The sequence below is a fragment of the Accipiter gentilis genome, chromosome 21, assembly GCF_929443795.1.
Source record: "Accipiter gentilis chromosome 21, bAccGen1.1, whole genome shotgun sequence".
NCBI classification, from domain to species: Eukaryota; Metazoa; Chordata; class Aves; order Accipitriformes; family Accipitridae; genus Astur; species Astur gentilis.
Genome location: NC_064900.1, coordinates 13,161,197 through 13,182,197, shown reverse-complemented (window position 1 = coordinate 13,182,197; position 21,001 = coordinate 13,161,197). Strand labels below are relative to the sequence as shown.

General features: G+C 39.5%; 1 protein-coding gene across 2 annotated transcripts in view; it reads right to left on the bottom strand.

The window, feature by feature from the left end:
• EPHA3 (EPH receptor A3) overlaps window positions 1-21,001 on the bottom strand; it is a 236,785-nt gene that overhangs the window by 213,481 nt on the left and 2,303 nt on the right. For both annotated transcript variants that reach the window (XM_049824741.1, XM_049824742.1), the window contains exon 2: window positions 4,771-4,835. In XM_049824741.1, coding sequence (XP_049680698.1) covers window positions 4,771-4,835 — 65 coding nt within the window. The remainder of the gene's footprint in view (window positions 1-4,770; window positions 4,836-21,001) is intronic.

Below are 21,001 nucleotides of genomic sequence, written 5' to 3'. Positions count from 1 at the left end.
TCAGTCACACATACTCTAGCCCTCCTAGCACAAGACAAACTATTACAGAAGCAGGGAATGTTATCCTTCTCTCCTCTTAATACTTCCAAACCAGTTTCCATTACTGACATGATCAGCTTGCTTAGATCAAATGATCATGGGAGTGACCACCAAGAAAAAGAGAAGTTATCCACACCAGATTTTCAAAGCACTTCAGCGTACAGTTGGCAGTTCAAGTACATGCCCAAAAGTTTAAAGGTACTGAGCACGGCCAGCTCTCAAAGAAGTCAGTTGTTTCTGAAGAAACTCAGGGACCTAGAAAACTGTCACAATCAAAGACAATATCTTTATTTCCCAACCAGTCTTTTAAAATTTTACCCGTAGTTTGCTAACTTTGGTCACATACAGAACATGTTGCAGTTGGAGTTTTTGTTTGGGTTTTTTGGCCTGTTTTGTTGTGGGGTTTTTTTACAATTATCTATTACATGGCAGTAATAAATGCCAGAGCATTCTTTTCTCTAGCTACAAGCAAAACAAGATGTCCTGGTTTCAGCTGGGATAGAGCTAACTGTCTTCCTAGTAGCTGGTACAGTGCTATGTTTTGAGTTCAGCATGCGAAGAATGTTGATAACACACTGATGTTTTCAGTTGTTGCTCGGTATTGTTTAGACTATAGTCAAGGATTTTTCAGCTTCTCATGCCCAGCCAGGGCACAAGAAGTTGGCACAGGACACAACCAAGGCACCTGACCCAAACTGGCCAACGGTGTATTCCATACCATGGGACGTCCCATCTAGTTTAGGAACTGGGAAGTGGGGGGGGGGGGGGGGGGGAGGGGGGCAGGTAATCGCTGCTCAGGGACTGGCTGGGTGTCGGTCGGCGGATGGTGAGCTATTGCCCTGCACATCATTTGTACATTCCAATCCTTTTATTACTACTGTTGTCATTTTATTAGTGTTATCATTATCATTATTAGTTTCTTCTCTTCTGTTCTATTAAACCGTTCTTATCTCAACCCAGGAGTTTTACTTTTTTTCCCAATTTCCTCCCCCATCCCACTGGATGGAGGAAGTGAGTGAGCAGCTGCGTGGTACTTAGTTGCTGGCTGGGGTTAAACCACGACACAAGATAAGCATAATTTCTCTTTTACTTTTCTAGCAACTACATTAAGAAGTGCCCACAACTTTCAAGTCCATAAATATGAGTAATAAACATGTAAAGATCAAGTCACAAGTTGGGTGACTGCAGAACGATGTAGTGCTATTATGTCACAAATTTTATTTTTTTTCCAAACTTCCCAAAGAATGTGAAGCTAGAGTCAAATTAGATACATCTTTCTTACTAAAAAAATGATGCTGAAACCAATACAACTACTTGCATGAATATGCAGAGCGAGATTTAGCCTGTGTTCTTTTTGTCCTGTATGAATTATCTATCACATTTCTATTGTATATTATTAAAGTGACTTGCTTTTTTATCCTCCCAACCCCCACATCTGTGCTGCTGTAATTTATGTGAATTGCAGTTAATGATCACTTGCATTATGCTTAATCAGCATATCAATAATATACTCTGCACAGACTAAGTAGCTCTTCTTTCTTTCCCCTTTAATGAAACCTATAGAAATGGAACTGGTATTTGACTGATTGGCATTACAAAAAGGTTGCCTAGGCAGGTGCTGGAGATGGTAGTACAGGATACAGGCCGTGTGGCTGCTGCCAATCATACTCAAGCATCAGCAAAGCCTGCTATTATATTTTTTAATTCCATTGCCTTGCTATCTAGAGGGGCCAATGTTTTGTACTTAAGGGATTTTAATGAGCTTGACCAGATCAGTGTTACTGACGCCAAGACTGTGGTTGTGTGGGATGGTTCAAGGAGAGATCACATTCTTACAGGGTGATATTATTAACCATGGTCTAAAACACTGCCATTAGAGTGGTTTTATGTGGGACACAAATCTCTGAATACAAATTAGCTATAAATCTTAACATGAATATTCAGGAATTTCTGGAAAGCTGTTATTATATATGCCCAAGTTGAGGCAGACATAAAAGAATAAAGAAGAACCATTGAACGCTGAAAACAACAACCAATTAATTTGGGCCATTTTGCCAGAAATCGATCAATATCATGTATCGATAAAATTATTAACCTAGTAAGAGGTTTATTAAACACTTTGGCTAAACTATTTTTAAAAATTCTGTAAGTCTCCGGCCTCAGTACACTGACATTTATGGCTTCAGAATGAGAACACTGCTGCATGCTGGAGAAGAATTGGCACAACACCAATATTCTCATTTGTGAATCACAGCCTCAAGTGTAGCTCTATTAGCTTTACCTTGTAAATCACCGCTATGCTATTAGCAATCTTTCAATATGATGTGACATCTTTATTATAATGTTTTTCCACTAAAGTTTAAGTTCATATTTTAGTTAGCTCAGAGACAGATGCAGCCATATTTACCAGGTTTAATTAATTGACTATAAATAAAGGGCTGTAAAAAGAAGGCATCTCTTTCACATGATTTCAAGTTGTCATTTTACAGCAAAATGCCAATTCAGATAGGATAAGTGTTGCTATTTCTATACTTTACATTCAGATTTTCAATATGTAAGCTGAAAATTTCACAGTATTTTGAAGGCTATAGTTTAGAGTCTCAGTTCTCTTACAAAAACATTCATAGTACATGATCTACATCAATTTACTGCCATGTGATTTTTTAACTAAGAATTTCATTAACTTGTAAGAACATCAGTACAATTCCATGATTTACTTTGGCTTTGACATCCATGGATAGGATCAGCATGCACAGACACACACAAACGAGTTGTGCTAGATTTACCTGACAAAAACTTGCAGAAGCTAATAAAATTGCTTTGAGAGATCTGGGGACCCTTTTTGGTGTGGTAATGTAGCACATCTGGTTTTCTTACAGCCCCCAAGATACTCTGTATCATTCCCTACCAACTGCTTTAGGCATCCAAGGCAAGAGAGGCACAGCTGCAGGGAGCAGAGCCTCAGATCTGCACAGCTGCAAGACGATGAACAGAGTAGAAGAGTAAAGCAGAGGAGGGCAGGGCAGCTGGGAGAGAAGAAAAAAAAAAGGCTTTGCAAAAAAGAAAAGAAAAATGCAAGTAAAGACAAAAAACCCTGATGAGCTAGAAACTGCTGGAGAGTTCGCTCTTGGACACCCTGTTTATAGAGGTTTCTTGTTGGGAAAAGTCAGCAGGAACAGCCACTAGAAAGAAACGTGAACCCTCTTCCCACTTCTTCCCCATGAGAATGGAACAACTTGTTCAGAGATACAGAGAAAGATCCACGTGTACACTCAAAAAAAAAAAAACCCAAGCCTTAATCCTTAACTACTGCTAAACACCTGCATAACACTTAATATCAACACTTAATAACAACTGAATCCCATACGGCAGACATGCAGAAGTACTGTTACCACTGATCTCTGTAAAACTGATAAAGATGAAGTAACAGCTTGCCCAAAGCCACAGAAGAATCAAAAAGTGGATATTCATGATCCTACAAACAAACCAATGAGCAAATACCTGCCAAAACCGAGAATCAAAATGCAGTTGGTTTGGAAAAAGGACGGTGGCTGGACTCTTAGTTAGCAACTCCTCACCCTTATCAAGACTAGAGTCAACGTTTCCCAAGGACTTAGAAGTGGCAGTGCTCTCTGGCAGACGTTTACTTGTTGGGTAGAAGACACAGGCAGACAGAGACGCATGAAAACTTCTAGGAGTTGTCATCCTAAAGGTAGGAAACCAAAATAAGACTGCCACAGAGGAAACAAAGCACCTTAAGGGTATACACAAGTGATGGGACAGAAAGAAAAGGAGCCACAGGTCTCCGAGTGCCTTTGTTCAGCAAAGGCTTGATGGCACAGCCTTCTCTAAGGGTGAGGGAAGCTCCAGACACCACGGCTTCAGCCTGCCAAGTGTCGGGGGTTTTTTTTGTTCGGGGGACAGAATGCAGGAATGCAAGGGTCTCCTTGCGTATCTGCTCTATGCAACATAGAGAGTAATGGGATGTTCCTACAAAACAAACACACATACACATTCCACAGAGACAAGAAGTTGGGGAGCGACCAGGTGTCAGCACCACTGGACGGCTATGCACTGATTTTAAAGAGACTGGTGGCAAATGCTATTTATAAATGATGGAGTTAGCAAGTTTGAAAGCACAGATGCTCTAAGACTGCACTTCTCCAAATAGAAGGTCTAGTTTCATTAGATCTGGATACAAGGTAAATAAAAAAAAAAGTCCCAACCCTCAAGAACATTATTTAGACATTTCTTTAATAACATTTTAACTCATAAGTAACAATACCTGAACAATTCAGCACAAAAGTTATCAAATAATTACTTACATCACCCACTTCTGTCCACACATTTTTCACGTTCCACTACTTCCATCTGAATAAATTAGCAAGCCATGCTATGAAACAGTCTCATGATATCTTTTAGAAATACACACTGCAATAGAAGAAGGAACAGTACCTAAAGAGGACTATTTTTTTTTGTTCAATGCACCTCTGGCTTTCATTTTCTCCAATAAAAGTGAGCTCTTCCTGGGGATTACACGCATTGCGATGTATATTCTAAAGAGAAGGCACCATAGCTATGTAAGCTATATACTGCAAGTTTAGAGCAGACTATTTTTGAAGCTCCAAAGAACCAGCACTACTGCACAGTGTCCTCTGAAGAGGAAACAATGGTTAAATAGCACATTGGTCTGTAGCAGCACTTTTCCATTTCACAGTCTAGTGAACTCACCCCATGTGATGGGTAGGAGATCCAGCCCAGCTCCCCTTGAATTGTTTTTGAATCCAGCAGATTAACTACAAAAGAAGACAAAATGAAGAGGAATGAGTTTCATTTGCCTCTGTCCAGTTAACCTCAGTTACCCGTACCAAAAGATGTGTTTATTTGGGGACCTTGTGAGCAGTTGATTTGTTCAGGTGGCCTGGCCGTTAGCTACAAAGAAGAAAAAGACAGACAAATGAAAAGGATTGTCTTGTTTATCTTAAAACATAGTATGAACAGCAGACGGGGAACTTTTCAAAACAAAAAAGTGACAACAAACAATGGATTGCTGGCCAAATTAATTACAGCAGGGGGTGGGAACAGCGCGCTTCTATCAGCTGCACAAACTACAGCGTTTTCCCCTTGGACGCCTGAAATTTGGGTCAATGCATCCAACTACATAGGTGAGATCTGACTATTTTAATCATTATTTGATTAAAGGCCTGTATTTGGCATATATAATTTTCTCAGAATAGAGGAATAAATAATGAATGCTGATTAAAGTCTTTCCTGCAGTTCTTTCTTCCTTCTGATTCAATTTGTTCTCAAATTCTCTTGCAGTAGTGTTTTCTACATGTCATGTGTAACACGTTAGCTACAAAAGTAATTATTTACAATGTTACAAGTTCAGACAAACCTACTTTCAAAGAGGGCCATCAATTCATCACTAATCTTGCTGTTATCTTTTTTTTGAGGCATGCAACAATTTTCAGAGTAAGAAGGAAGATTTTGTTTGTAAACAGTCTGATACAGACATTTTCCACTCACTAAAATCACAGTGTTTTTATACCCATTTTAAAACATGTACAGGTACTTTGAATGAATAAATAAATAAATACAAACAAATTAAAGGATATTCTTCTTTGGTGTTTACTTATTTCGTTTTTACAAGCACAAAAATAAATTCTGTTTTTTACCCTGGCCATATAGTCTCCAAGTGCTTAATCACAATTTCCTAACTAACCATTTCTTCATTAACATGAAGTGGAACAGGTGAATAAATACAAAGTATCATACAAAAAAAAAGGCTCTATATAAACACAAACCAATTAAGTATTAGTACACTACATGACAACGTTGTTCACAACTGCACTAATCTGTGCCCCTTAAATATTTATTATCTGCAATTTGGGCTTACTTTCGCTGTCTGTCATCCCGCCCCCCGCCCCCCTCCTTTTTCTTTTTCTTGAATATGGAAATTACTGACAATGAGAAAAGAAATAAATCCCATCGTATGCAAGGGAATTTTAATATGCGAGAATGATGGATCTATTAGAGGTGGCCACTGTAGCAGTCTGAGAAGCTTCAGCTTCTATTCGTAAGCCTGAAGAGTTGTCACTGCTCCCAGAACCAGATGGTCTGGCTATTGGAGCTCAGAGAAAATAAAAGAGTAGGACTAGGAAGGGAAAAAATGAGGAAAATCATCTATGAATCTGCTGAGTTAAGCTATTTTTATTATTTCATCCTCCTCCTTTTAATTGCTGGTTAATTTTGGAGATCACTTAAAAAAGAGCGCTATGAAGGCATTATTTTTCCTGCTATTGGGATGTACAGGAGGACACACAGTAGGGAAAAAACAGGTGTACAGTATTAGAAATAACACCATCTTACAACCAACCATAAATATACACATTTGTCTACATTTGTATGGACATGCATTTCTGGTGTGTGTGTACATATGCAGTGCTGTACTACTATGAATCAGCTGCTCTTCCATCTATATGAGGAAAAATGTTTCCCCCTACGGTTATACACCCCTTTAAAAGAAAACAACGGTATTTTGAATTTTTACCTACATCAATAAACAAAATATCTTCACTAATCTTAGAGAAAGCACATAATCCAGTATTATATATTTCTTAGGTCTGAATTTATCAATAATTAAATTCTCAATCACCTACACAAAGAAAAATCAGTCCTTTATTGAGTGCATAGGGCCCTAGGCAGACTACTCTGAAGCAAGGTTTGCATCTATAAAAAGGAAACGCTAATAAAAATTCAAAAGGAAAAAGCGCACTTCTTGCTTTTGTGACTACAAATTCCCCCAGATTATGGATCTCCTGGGATAAGACAGGTATGTTTGATGTGCATCTGCAATACATGGTGGTGAAGGAAGTATGACTTCTGAGGTAAATTACTTGGCAATAAGTTGCTAAGGCAAATCACTCAGGAGTAAACTTCAGTAATACATTTATTCTTTAAAAATGAGCTTCTTGAAAACATGATTGCAGCCACTCCGAAATTTATGAATTCAATCCAAATTCATCAGAATCCTCTGGAAAAAATAAACAGGCAGTAGACTCACAACCTGGTGGTATTTTCCCTCTCCGGACTTGCCAAGCAACCTAGCAGTTACAGCACGTCCTCAAGGTGCAGAAGATGAGCATTCAGCATCACTGTCCATATCTCTCTATGCCACCTCCATCACGGTCAACTCCCTACTGCCTGCCTATCTCAGAGCAGATTTACCAGGTTACCGGCACTCACAGGCATTATGACAGGGCCACGGGGCGCAATTCAACACTCAGTGCAAGCCACGTTGCCCACGACAGGTAGATGCCTCAGCCATGGAGCAGTTTGTGTTGCAATACATCGGGATCAAATCTACAATAGCAAGAGTATTTTTTCAGCTTCTCCTTCATTCCACCTTCCTTATCTCCTCCAAACTGGCACCGCTAGGCAAACTACTTTTCCATGCTCATACATGTTTCACTACATTTTAGAAATCCTTAGAAGGGAGGTTTTCACACCACTACAGTAGGCTTCTAGTTTGGATGCAAGTCAGAGAACAGAAGTAGATGCAAGTAGGTACCGAAAAAGAGTGGTATAAATGCTCCCATTACTGGGGGGGGGTGGGGGGGGGGGATGGGACACAGGACACGGGCAAAGGGAAGCAAAGCAAAGCAAAGCTATATTCCAGGCCTGTAACTTCATTAACAAGTAGGTTTGTGCTAAACATATTTATAAGCTTTCATACTGCACAATCTTCAAATTCCTCCACTTTCATTTGTGCAAGAAGGAACAAAGCTTGTCGTCTCAAGTAACTATTTAATATCTAGCAGAATAAGATCAGAAAACCTTAAGTTCCTTCACCTATCTAGCCACATGGTCTTCAATGTTTATAAAGATCACTCATTCATGGGGGTTTTTTGTTTGGTTTGGGGTTTTTTTTTCTTTTTTTGTGAAATGCCAAGTGAAAAACTAGGGGAAGGAAAAAATACCCAAAGAAAGAAAACATAATTATACTGACGCCCTAGATAACCGTCACTTTGCCTGGATGTCTTTATCGTTTGTCTAGTAAGAATTATATTACAGGCAAGCAGAAACACAGAGCAGACTGCCTGAGTGCTGAAATTGTTTAGAATCCAGCTACAATTCATACCTACAATACTTTTTCCCTATTAAAAATTTTGGAAAAAAAATACTTTTCACCAAAAGTGCACTGTTCTTTAATAGTATCCAAAATGCAAAACATATTTCCTTTCAGGTAGTCACCTGAAAAAAAACCCACCTCCCTCTCCTTGAAAAAAGCTTCTGTGACACTCATTTTCCCTGTGACTTCAAGAGGGAGCTGTACCCCTCAACAGAGAGCAAACAATTAAGATGGAACTTACAGGCTGCAGCGATCATGGTCCCTAGACAAAAATGATAGGGAAGGGCAGCGTTATAATTTGTCATTGTATGTCCTAACAGTACGTATTAATCTGGAAATTGAAGGAGAAAAAAAGCATTTCCCTACGCTAAGACTGAAGAAATACATAAAGAATGGATTCAATATTCATTGTCTGAATTTTTTTTGCATGGATTTGTATGGTTAGGTAAAAAGTAAAAAAGTAAAACTTTACACAAGCGCTTGATTCATACAATGACTCATTTCAACTTTTTTCCAACCCTGATATATCCTCTAGTGTAACAAACAGCAATACTTGGTTTCACGAAACTGACCTGACCAATTCATGAAGTGTATCATGAAGACATATTCAGTCAGATCAGCAGCAGCAGGCATATATCAGTGTGACCCTTGCATTTTTCCACATACGATTAAAGTTAAATGAAAGCCAATGTTTAGATGTACTACAAATGCCCATAGTGACGTCTTTAGTAGATGAGAGAAGGAACTGCAGAGAAGAGAGTTCTAACCTCTCTCGGGGCACTGTCTTGTGCAAGGTGTGCACCTCTAGCCACACTAGCATGAAGGGAACTGAACGACTCAAGACAAAAACAAAAAAAAGAGGTCAAGCTACTTTGTGTGGCAATACATTTTCTTTCGTCGCAAGTGTAACAACCAAGTGCTCTAAAGCAAGTGGCCCAGTGAAGAGTACAGCTGAGCAAGCAATCGTAACTGCAGGTCAGATATGGTCCTAACTTCAGAGGCTGATTACCCACAGCTCTCGTGTTCTTAATTGAGGTATTGGAGAACAGAAGAGGAAGGGTTAGCATATTATATCCCAAAAATACAGCCAGTAACTCTTCCTCCTTCCTATTACGTCTTTCCAGAAGAGAGCAAAGAGGTAGTTTTACAAGTCAGGCCACACGAAAGAGAATCAGAATTTCCAGGCTCTTTCTGAAGCTTATGTGTTTCTCACACAACTCATTTGCTCTCCTTGTATCTCGTTCTCCTGCAGAACTGTGTGAGTATCATTCAGCTAGCTCTTACAGAAATCCCTGAGGTTGACCAGCCGGTTACTAAGGGCAACTCTTAAACTAGCTGAACAGTTTTGTTCCTATTGACAATTCCTTCCTACAAAATGCCTTGAAAAGGATCACTGGTTATGCTAAGGAGACACAGAGGAGTTCTCATAAAACAACTTCAAATAAATAAATAAATCAAGTGCTGTCTAATAATCTCACTCTCCTGCACCGGTTCCCATCATCTAATTAACTTGCTTTAAAACTAGTGGTAAGTACAAGGGAGAATTTACTGGTATTAAAATACCGCAGTGCTATAGAAATTGAGCAACCATCACGTCTGGCTATGAAAATCAGTGACTTGGTCCCTCCATACAACAGCCTTGCTCACCATACTGTACACTGTAGCTATTTCTGCCAAGTGGCAGCATACTGGCAAAACGCCGACTGAGAACATGTTCTCTTTTTAGAAGCTCTCTCCTGCCTGACTCCTCTGGCCCCTCCCTGTTCACAACTGCAAGAGAAAGCACTATTCGTTCCCTCAATATGCATTTCTGCCTAGGGGGTAAAGATGAATCTCTTTCCAGCCACTGAAGCAGGGACATGGATGTGAAATGCAAAGCTCGCTCCCTCTCCTTTTCGTGGCGTCAGGCAGAAGACGAATGAAGGCTTGGGTGGAATTTGACACATGGCCCTGCTCACGCTACCAGAAACCACTTCCAGTTTGAGAGCGATGGTAGAGGGCCTGCCAAGCGGCTCACTAAGAGCAGGTTTCATCAGGAGTAATGTCAGTGAAAGAGAACTTTAAAACTAACAAGATACCTCAATCTAGTCTGAAAGCAGCAGCATTTCCAGTAACACGTGGAGTAACAACCGCTACCGTGGACTGAACACAGCGTAAATGCCTCCCACAGTAGAAAATAAACAAACGTTATGCCAGGTAGAACTATCCCGAGATCCCCCTCAAGACCTAAGAGACTGGGAGGAAAGCCTGCTAGGAGGCAACTTGCAATATCTAAAGAAGAACCTACAAACAACTTCACCACTGGAAAGCATTTCCAAATCATATTCTTTACAAAGAATATACAGAGCAATAGCTAATGAGGTAAATTATATAATTTTTTTCAAGTAATTAACATGTCCAATTAAAAGTTAAAAAACAAAACAAAACAAAAAAACAAAGAGAAAGGAAACCATCACTGCTTTGTCTTTTCCTGTTTGGCATCAAACTGTCAGTTTAGAAATATACTAGTTAGTTATTAAAAAAAAACACCAACAAATGGGGAAAATCAAATTTGCTATGCAACCAAAAAAAAAAAAAAAAAATGGTGAATGCTCATAATTGAAATGTGTCATATAATCCTGAGCAGCAAAGAAAATACTTTGTTGCAAGAAGTGAGCCAGAACTTGGTTTCAGGGTGGGACAGAGCGGAGTCAGCGCAAACCCTGACGTACATTTTTAGAATGGTGTCGGCCTCTTCCTGCCCAAAGGGAGCTGCACCTGGATTTTCATCCACCTATGAGTACAGATCTGAGTCTTCTCAACTCTCCGTTCCCCCAGCAGTGGTGAAAGTGACGTAAGAGCGGCAGCAGATCAGTTTTGTGTCTTTGCTTTATTCTGAGGCTAGAAGCAACATCTCCAGCCAGACAGGCTGGGCCCAGGCAAGGCCAAAGTTGCACCTTGGTGCGTTCCCCAGAATTGCCAACTAGGATCAGACATCACGCTGATGTTGCTGAAATCACAAGGAAGTTTGCTAAGGTAGACTGTGAAATCTTTTGGAAGGGACAACAAATAAATAAATAAGTAAAATCAGTAGATAAGAAACCACTCCATGAAGCAACGCTAATGAATGCAATACTCTCTTCGTGGAAGGGTGTCCAACAGTGAAGCCTGGTTTTAAGCAGCAGAGACATGGGGCCTGATTTCCTGCTCATCCATCAACGAAAATCAAGTCTTCTGTGATTTTACGGTCCCGTATTTCCCCTCAAACGTTGTAGTGAAGATGTTGTTATTGTTCAGAAGTAAATGACCTTAGCGTAAGAGAGTTCTTCTAGGTCCCCATCTACCAGCTCTGCTTTTACAGCTTTATCTCCCTTGGGCCTGGGATACCCTAGGAATCAAAGTGACATTAAACTACACAGAGTAAAGTCTCCTAAAAACAGCCAATAGGACATACTTTGTAACGCATACCCAACGCAAGTGCCAACAAAGTTTGGCCCATTTACTACACAACTGTTCTCCAAATGCAAGATTTCTCACAGTGAGATTTCTGCTACAGCTCAAAGCCAGACTACAGTCCTTCGAGAGGCACAACCCTGTGAGGTCTGCACTTTCAACCCTTCTTGCCTGTGCCATTATACTGTACAATACAAATATGACTTTGTGCAGAACATTCCAAATTTGGCAACTGTCATGTGCAATCTGTGACTAAATTGCTGACTGAAGAACTCCACCAGGGTGGGGAGCAAGCAATGAACAAACAAGAGAAAACCAAAATGAATTAAAAAACAGTTGCTCCAATACTGAACACGGGAATCTTCACAAAAGAAGACTGGACAGCCCAAGCCTCCGTTATTTTCATTTAAATGTTCAGTAAATAACTGTTTCCAAAATCAAGAGATTGTGTTACAAATCTCAGGTGAAAAGACAAAAGACTAGCAACACGTGTCAAGTTACCTATAGATTATGGCTTCCATAGAACATAGAAGGTTCCTACATCAACTTGGATTATTTGGCAAATTCTGCTTTTATGGCAGTTGCCCTCAGCTTTTGAAGAGGAAGAGTTTCATTTTCCCCCCAGATTTTTATCCTTCTCATCAAACACACTCCCCAAGAGCGTCTGAGGCCAGATTTAGATACCTCAGTATTTCCTATAGCTGAATACTGAAGCAGCCAAAGCAGGAACCTTACTGCAAGTTTCTCTCAAAAGGCTGCCACGAAGGAGAGAACGCAGGACGGCGATGAGCAATGCAGGAATTCCTATAAATAAAAGCCCAGATTGTAAACTGCAAAGCCAGAGCCGATCGGGGCGGGACACAGCAGCCCTCTCCCTGCTCGCTGCACACAGCATGAATTTCGACCCGGCCAGGGATCTGCAGTCCTCCCGTACCCCCTTCACAGTGGCTCAGACCGTGCTCGGCAGCAGCCACGGCCCTCTCTGCACCTCAGCCCAGCCAGCCTGGCTTTCATCACCTGCACTTGATGCCAAGTAGAAGCTCTCCAGCAGCCTTCCTCCTTTCGCTACGTACGGAGCCCGCGTGCGGAAAAGGGACAACGCTATCCTGAGTCTCCTGAACAGACAGGACAACGACAATTGGGTCCAAAACCAAAAGCTTCGCATGAGAGGTTTCAAAAAACTGCAGAACTGTACTGTTCCTTAGCAGACAAAACTGAAGCTGATTTCGAAGTGGAGCAGAAAACAAGTAACCATTTTGTTGCTAGAAATCTTAGGAGTGTTCACATAACACCAAAAGCCGTTCCCCCCAACCTATTGCGGAGGGACTCCAAGCAATAGCTAAGGAGAGGCAGCATATGTAAAGCTTTCACCTTACCCTCTCGTCAATCTGTATCGCGTCTACGCAGGTGTGCAGGCACACTCAGACCTCCTACCTTAGTACCTTGCAGAAGTTCTTTCGGCTACTGTAAAGAGAAAACAAAGACAAGCCGTTTCTGCACCGATGACGACATATGAACTAGCAGCTCTTTTTGTAGGAGCGAGGTGACAAATCTGCACGCTGCTTTTTCTCAGAGTACCTGTCTGGGTTGTGTTGACAACCGCCCATCCATTCTCATGGATGAACACAGACAAAACGGATCTTATTTCTTTTTTATTAGTTTGAAACATGAGAGTTCTCTTGATATTGTTAAAGTGGCGTAAAGCTCAATTTCCAACTATGCAAAAACATATGACTGGTGGGCTGGAATGCAGTGTTTATCAAAGGGGCCTAATAAGGTTTCAGTTTTATTATGCTATTTCCTGTAAGTTGATATGTCCCAGTTCTTTTCATTAACACAAGAATATAAAAATTAAAAATGGATTAACCTAATGGGTTCCAAATTACTGTGTCGCTTTCACTTCTTTGCACTCTTTTTTTTTTTTAAAACAGTTCCAATTGGTCCTTTTCTAGTACCTCCCACAAAAGGCATAAACCCTTAGATACCTGGATTGCTGATCAGCTGAACTCACGTTCAAATCCAAATCCTCCAAAGCTCATTCTACTCTACTAGTATAGTATTAAATCTGACATCAGTAAAGCACCACGTTACGCACGTAAATGCAAAATGGGGACCACTGTTTTAAAAGGGAGTTTAACTTTCAAAACCCAAGTTTGCCTTTCTCACGAAAGAAAAAAAAAAAAAAAAATTATACCAGAAACTAAGGATGAGATTCAGTTACCTAAGCCCAGCCACTCCGTGCCTCTCACCAGCCCAGAATAGAAGTGGTCTCTCGCAGGATGTGTCAGATTTGCCAGTCCTGTTGGGTGCCCAAATCCTGAGGCACATAAAATGGCACCATATGCCTATGTCTAGCCAAAACTCAACAGCAAACATTACTCAATTAATTTTAATAAGCTCTAAAGCACTTCTCAAAAGGGCTTAAGCACACTGCACAACTATGTCTTTTTACTTCTGCATTCCTCCTCTCTTGGGAAAAAAATAATATTCAGTATTCACTAGTTTTGCAGAATTGAGCTCTCTGAAGATCTCTTAGAGTTGTGGTCTACCAGAGTGTCACAAAGATCCCCCCTGGGACAGCTTCTAGCACCTTAAAGGGGAGAAAAAATGTTGGAACATAGTGTTGATGTTCACTTAAGGTAAATTGAGAATTCAACACCTAGTGTGACATGCTCAGTTTCTAGAATTCTAGACACCAAAAAGCATGAAAACACACCTGGGAACATGCAGCACCCATGACTAAAAGTTCTTAAGTTCCCACAAACTTTACTGCAGTTCAAACATATTCAAGGTCCTGAAATCACCAAAAAATCACAGCAAGTAATCAATACTCCTTTGAGGACAGAAATTTTTGAGACGGGGACCAGAGCATAAGTCCAGCAAATGACCATTCATTTGTTAAGAAGGCTGTGATACCCCCCAAGTGAATCAGCTGGCAGCATGCCACAACTCAGAAAAAAAATGTTGCTTTTAAGAAATTCCTCGCATAGGGCACAGAAAAATAAAACCCTTGCAAGTGAAGTTGGGTTTAGTTGTGGGCTTTTTTTTTTTCCCCCTTTTTTTTTTTTTTTTTTTAAGTTTGAAACACGGAAGTTAAGACTTGTAAAAAAATTTCTGAGAATCCTGAAGTACTGCATTTGGAAAGCCACCTACTCAGGTGTGCCCTGACAGAGTTTTGTCAAGCTTTTCTTCTCTGCTTCTATGGATCAAGGGCTCCAGCTTGCACAGGCTATGAAATGCTTGGGTCCTTACACAGCTACTCCACAGATAAAATAAACCCACAGAGCAAATGACTAAACATCTTGGTGCAAATTGGGGGAGTAAAATGCCAATAGCATAAGAAATCTCCTCAAATGTCATGTTGAGAAAATCAAGATGCTAAAACCAGTTTTATTTTCCAATACAGTGATGTCACCAACATGATATTTTCATTGTTTGCCAGGTTAACAGAATTTATGGAGGTAATTAATGCAGAACATGTGTGCTGAGCTATCCATATGAAAAATGGAATTGCCCCTGACTTCATTTGCTGCCTTTGCAACCAAAACCCCGCTAACATCTTTTTTCAGTATTTCCATATGTGAGAAATACAAATATTTATAACAAAGGTAAATGCCTAAATGACTGTTCTATTCCCATCTACCCACAAGACAGTTTTTCAGACCCCTGTCTTCTGCTTATTCCTCTACTTCCATTACCTTCCCACAAATGGTTCCAGTTTCTATTATGTTCCACAAACTATGTTCCTCACGCCTCTTCTCCAGAATCGCTTTCTTTGGTTACCATTGACGACTTCTGCTTTGATTTCTTGAACACCCTCTGTCCAGCTTTAACCCAGCTTTCGGGATCAACACAACCAACTAACTATGGAAAAAGCAATGCCATTAAACGTATAATTCTTCTCCTCTGTCTTTTTTTTTCTGGGCATCTACAAGATCAAAGCATCCCCCTTCTGGTAAACAGCATTTAATAAGAAGGAATGGACACGCGGTCCTCCCAATCACTGAGGAAGGAAAAGAAAAGACGATCTTTGCCTTCTACTCTTTATGGCTGAATGTGGATTTATGGGAAGGAAGAGAGAGAAGAAAAAGCACAGGCATGAGAGAAAAGCCTGCAGGGCAGCGTGGGTGGGCACGCTGGGAATGAAAGAGACTGCTGAGGTTTCCCTATGGTTGGGTCATCTCTAGATGGTTTGGGTGAGCACTGTGGATTTTCCATAGCTGTAACCACGTTCTCCAGGCAAACTAAACTCTCAACCATTGCTAGGACATTTGCTCTCCGAGGTAAATCATATGTGGGAGAGAAGTTTTTGCAGGATAAGGCTCTTAACCATCTCAGAACCTGTTTTGATAGAAATGCCTTAAAGTGGGTGTTCCCCACAGCTGGTCATGAACATTAAGGCTGGACAGACACAACTTGCTTTTCTTTCTTTCTTTTTTTTTAAAAAAAAAAAAAGAAAGCACTGTTACAGAAGGATTGAATAGAATGGTAAAAATGCCTCTAGCCTGTCTTAACTGCAGCCTCTGTTGAAATTTACCACTGGTAAATCATAGTCATGAAGCTTACTAATGTAAACAAAGCTTCGACTTTCAGGGAGGCAAGGAATTTCTTAATTTGTGCTTTGCTCAGTGTTCAGATCACTGTCAGCACTAAATTCTGGGTTCCTAACACTGTCATTAATCGGAGAAAGTCTGGATTTTGGTCTGATTTTTCTGAGATTCAGGTCCAACTTTCACTTCATCTCTGCCTACCTATCCTCTTCTTTTAATCCTTCTCTCGTCCTCCAAAGGAGATCTCTCAAAAAGCCTTGCCTCTCAAAAAATCAAGCAGTGCAAAAACTCTCTAGCTGCCTTCTAGCTTCTCAACAACTAAATCCAGAAACCCAATGTCACTCGTTGCTATTTGTTACTGCACAAAGTTTGTGGGAAGCCTACCGTGGACCAAAACATATATTTGTGCTTTACTTATTATTTATTTAAATGGTAGCCCATCACTCTGGATTTTCTACAAACCCCTCTTTTCTTGGGCACCAATGCAAAAGTTTTAGCTTTTAATTATTGTCCTCTTACGTGAGGCAGCTATGGTTTAGCATGTTTTTTAATTTTTTTATTTTTTTTTAAAAGGGGACCAATGCAGTGCAAACCTTTCCATCCAAATATAGATACAAAGATGGTATGAGAAACCATCTGGAAATAAAAAAAAAAGCACCGTTCCCACACCTTATTACACTAAACTGCCCTGACTGAACCTTAACATTCATCCTATTGTTCACTTAATTGCTAGCAAGTTTCAACCACTGTTCGTTTGGTGTGTTATTCTTCTTTCATCAATATTTTTCCAGCAGATTAATGGGATTTTCCTGCATATTTTGCCTGAAACAGCAGGACACAGTAGTTTAATGAAAAAAAAAAAAAAAAAAAAAAAAAAAGGAGCATGGCACTAATGTTTCTGCTTACAGTGTGTCTGGTTTAATATTAATAACATCTCTGCAAATTTAAGGCTGTACATGCTGGTGTTTCATTCAGGCTACCCACCACTCTCACAGACTGGAACTTGATTGTCACCATCCCAAGATGTCTTTCAGGCAGGACTATCTTTATTTCTTTCATTCATTCACTGCAGAAATTTAAAAGGAATCTTCAGTCCAAGAGAGTGAATTTTTATCTTACATGAGTTTCACACTGCAAAATTAATACTTGTGCTGGGATTTATCAAGCGCCTAAGAAACTAAGAAGCACAAGACTACCGGTGGGGAACACAATCCTAACCCAGCAAATTACTACCATGTTCTGTTTCCAAAATTACACCACTGGGAGTTCATATCTAATCTTCTGAATTAAACTGTTTTCTTTTAAGTTTTGGTTCTTGTTTAGAACAGTTTAGGTATATATATATAAAAAAAAAGCTACTGCTCTGAAGCATTTATGGAAATAAGAAGGGCTACATCACTGCAGTGCAGTTTTAGCAAAATGTATCACTTAACAGTAGTCACATGCATTTGTAAACAAAAATTCTTCCATTTCACTATATTCTTATTGCAAGTCATTTCCTCCTCATAAATTTATTTTCAACAATTTTCAACAATGCTTCAACAAATTGAACAATGCATTTTCATAAGAAAGGAAACACTTGGAAAAAAAAAAAAATTTACAATCCCTACATCCCACTCCAGAAAAACAACTCTTCAAATCCTGGAATTATCTTTTAGAAAGGCGATGGGTTAGTGAGAGCCCTCTGCCCCACCTCTGAACAAGTCCAGTCAATTTTGCATCTTAGGGTATCAAAATTACCTTTCTGTATTTTAATACCAGCTCCACTGAGTAGAGCTTTGAACTTTAACAAAAGTAAGGACATGATTGTATCTCCAGCTATTTTTTTATATTTTTTTTTTTAACAGAAAAATCAAACAGCAGCTACAAAGCAGTGGTACCTACAGGAATTACAGGTACCTTATGGAACTAACTCAGGCTCTGTGTAAAAATCTACAAACAGTACTGTTGTATTCGGTAACAGCTCTGTAGTGACCCTCACTGGTGATAAAACCCAGAGCTCAGAAAACAAGAAAATGAACACCTGCATCCGTATTTCTAAACTTTCATCAAGTGGGGATTACAAGAACAAGAGCCATTACATACACTCCTAGAGGAAAAGTTACAAGTTCTCAAACAGAATCAAAAGAAAGTATACTAATAGCAATTTCCTTAACTCCAGCAGATAATAAAAATAAATTAAAACTAATTTGTACCTCTTCCCAGATGGGAATGAAAAATTTAAGTTCAATCAGAATGCGCTCCTGATTTGCAAAGATTTCATGTGAACAACTGTTGAACTTAGTGTGTCTATTATCTGTTTAATGCTTTCCCTTCTGGTAGTGCCTCTGAAGCCTAATTTCCTGAGGCTGAGAGTACAGAAGAGTTCTAACCCGTTTCTATGCCCTGACTGCTTCGTTGGGTAGCAAATATGTTGTATCCAAATCAACTGCAATAAGAATTAATTGCTGCGTCCAATTTGGACATCTTTGTATTTCAAGCATCTGCTTTAAGTTTGCTATAGACAGTGTAGTGATTTTTCTTTTTAATACACCATGCTGAAATCAGCAGTAAGTCAAGACAAACTTCAGTGACAAACAGAAAAGAAAATAAATTATTCCATGTGTTACAGCCTGCTATCAAAAACGTTGACAGAAAATGAGGGATTTACCCAAGTTACTTCTCCTGTTGCACAGGATTTTAAAAACATCATGGTGCCAGTTTTAAAGCATGTCCATTATTTGTCTAATCACACAGCTCAGGATTAAGCACAGAAGCTTTGAATAAGATACAGCTGTATGAAAAACAGCCCTCTAGACCCCCATGACTTTGAGCTTTCCGAAATTAAATTTTAAAAGGTATCGCATTAAGATTTCTAAACCTACTTTTAACTTCTTTTGCAGATAAACACTCCAAAGCAAGCTAGAGGCACCAGCAGGAATTGTGTCATGATAAATGAAGACTTATCCTGACCTAATGATACCTGACATACAGGGAGGCGAGATTTGTAAAAGGCATTTCCCCGTGCAATCCCTTTTGATTCTACTGAAAAGTTCCCAGTATTGCCAGCCTTTCCCAAAATTACACGCGAAACTTGGGCAGGCATTTTGCTCCATGTGCAAACACCGCGTTTTTCAAAACCACACCAAGGGGTGTCATTACTACAAAGGCACAGTCAGTCATCTTCAGTGACTTTTAAGTGTTAACAAGAGACGAGCCCAGATAAAAAGAGTCATTTAATTGCGCAGTTACGCAAAGTTCTGAGGTAGTAATCGATGCATAAAAGATGAAACCGCATCTCCAAATCCAATACAGACTGAAAGGAGAGGCTGATTGGAACCTTCTTGCTGTAAACCAAAACAGACACTATTTGAAACCAAGTACTGTAAGCAGATTTACCATATTGATCTTTTGGTAGCTGCGTTCACAAGAAATTAATTTTATGCTAGATTGAGAGGTTCCAAGAAGTTTCCTGTCTGCACAGTCAAAATATTATTGAAGCAATTCAGGTTGTCAGTAAAAGCTTAAACAAATTTGCTGATAATCCTGTTAATGACCTAGGTCAAGTGTTAACTGTTGTGGGTTATAAAACAGTGAAATTAAGGTTGCTGGTACCCTCAGGCAGGCCATATAGTTACAAAAGAGATTGCGGAACAATTACTAAATTACAGAATGATATAGCTCGTTCGATTTCTTGATACTGTAGGAATAATTCAGAAAGAAATTGCATCCTTCTAAGAAAAAACCCACAACCCTAAGCAGAAAATATCCAACAGAATGGAGGAGCAGAACATGTGGTTTCTAGGCACCTACGGGGTTTGGTTTGCAACTTGGAGCTGGAAAAGTTAGATGTTAAATCTTCCTGACATTTTCCTGCCTCACAGAAAACGGCACACACCTTACCACTGCACATAGATAAATCTGAACTTTAGAGAACCTTCCTGAGCTCCTGTGATTACGTAGGTAAAACGCATGCAGCTTTGCGATGAGCACGGCAGATAGTTTAAAAATAAACTCAGTGGAAAATTTTACATTTCACCAAGAAAAATCTCTAAACAAAACTTCTCTGGGATGAAGCAAGTTAACAAAACCTGAAGCACTCCAAGAAAAAGAAAAAAAAAGGACCGAATTTAGCACCACAAAGTGAAGTAAACCAACAACTTGCCTTCAGCCCCTCTTTCATCCTTTTCTCCCCTCATCCCATCTACTTCCATTGCAGTATTAGTACTAACTCAGACAGTCGTCAGTTTGAATGTTAATTGTAAATGATGAGTGAAGTCGTAATTAAAAAATAGAAATAATTCTTTTAAGCCAAATAAATTTAGGAAATACTACTGGTAGCTCTGAACATACTTTTTAACATGCCTACTGCAACATTCACATCCACAAGAAGTTACACAAAGCTATATAAACACACCAAAAATTAGTTCCATCCTTTGTTAAAACAATGTATACGGAGAATTGCAACTATAACTATTCCTACACTATAAAGTGCAAGAAAAAAAAAGTATACGTTTTTATCTAGATGCCTATATTAACGATCTCTGTCCAAAATACGTCTTTTTCATTCTCAGTGGTTGAAAAAGAAAACTTTTCTAAATATCCCACAGAATTGCAGAAACATCTATCTCTAGTTTTGGGAGGAAACTTACGGTAACAGCAGTAGGGATGTAAGTGAAGTGGTGAGAAAAAGATTTTTTTAAAAGAGGAAAACATAATCTTCTGACACCATTTAAAGCCGCATGCTAACGCTCGATCGCCAAACTAATTACTGCGTCAGCAAGTTACAATAACTCAGATTTCTAAACTCACATGATCAGCCTAAATACGCTGTAAATAAATAAAAGAATTACTAAGCTTTCCTAAG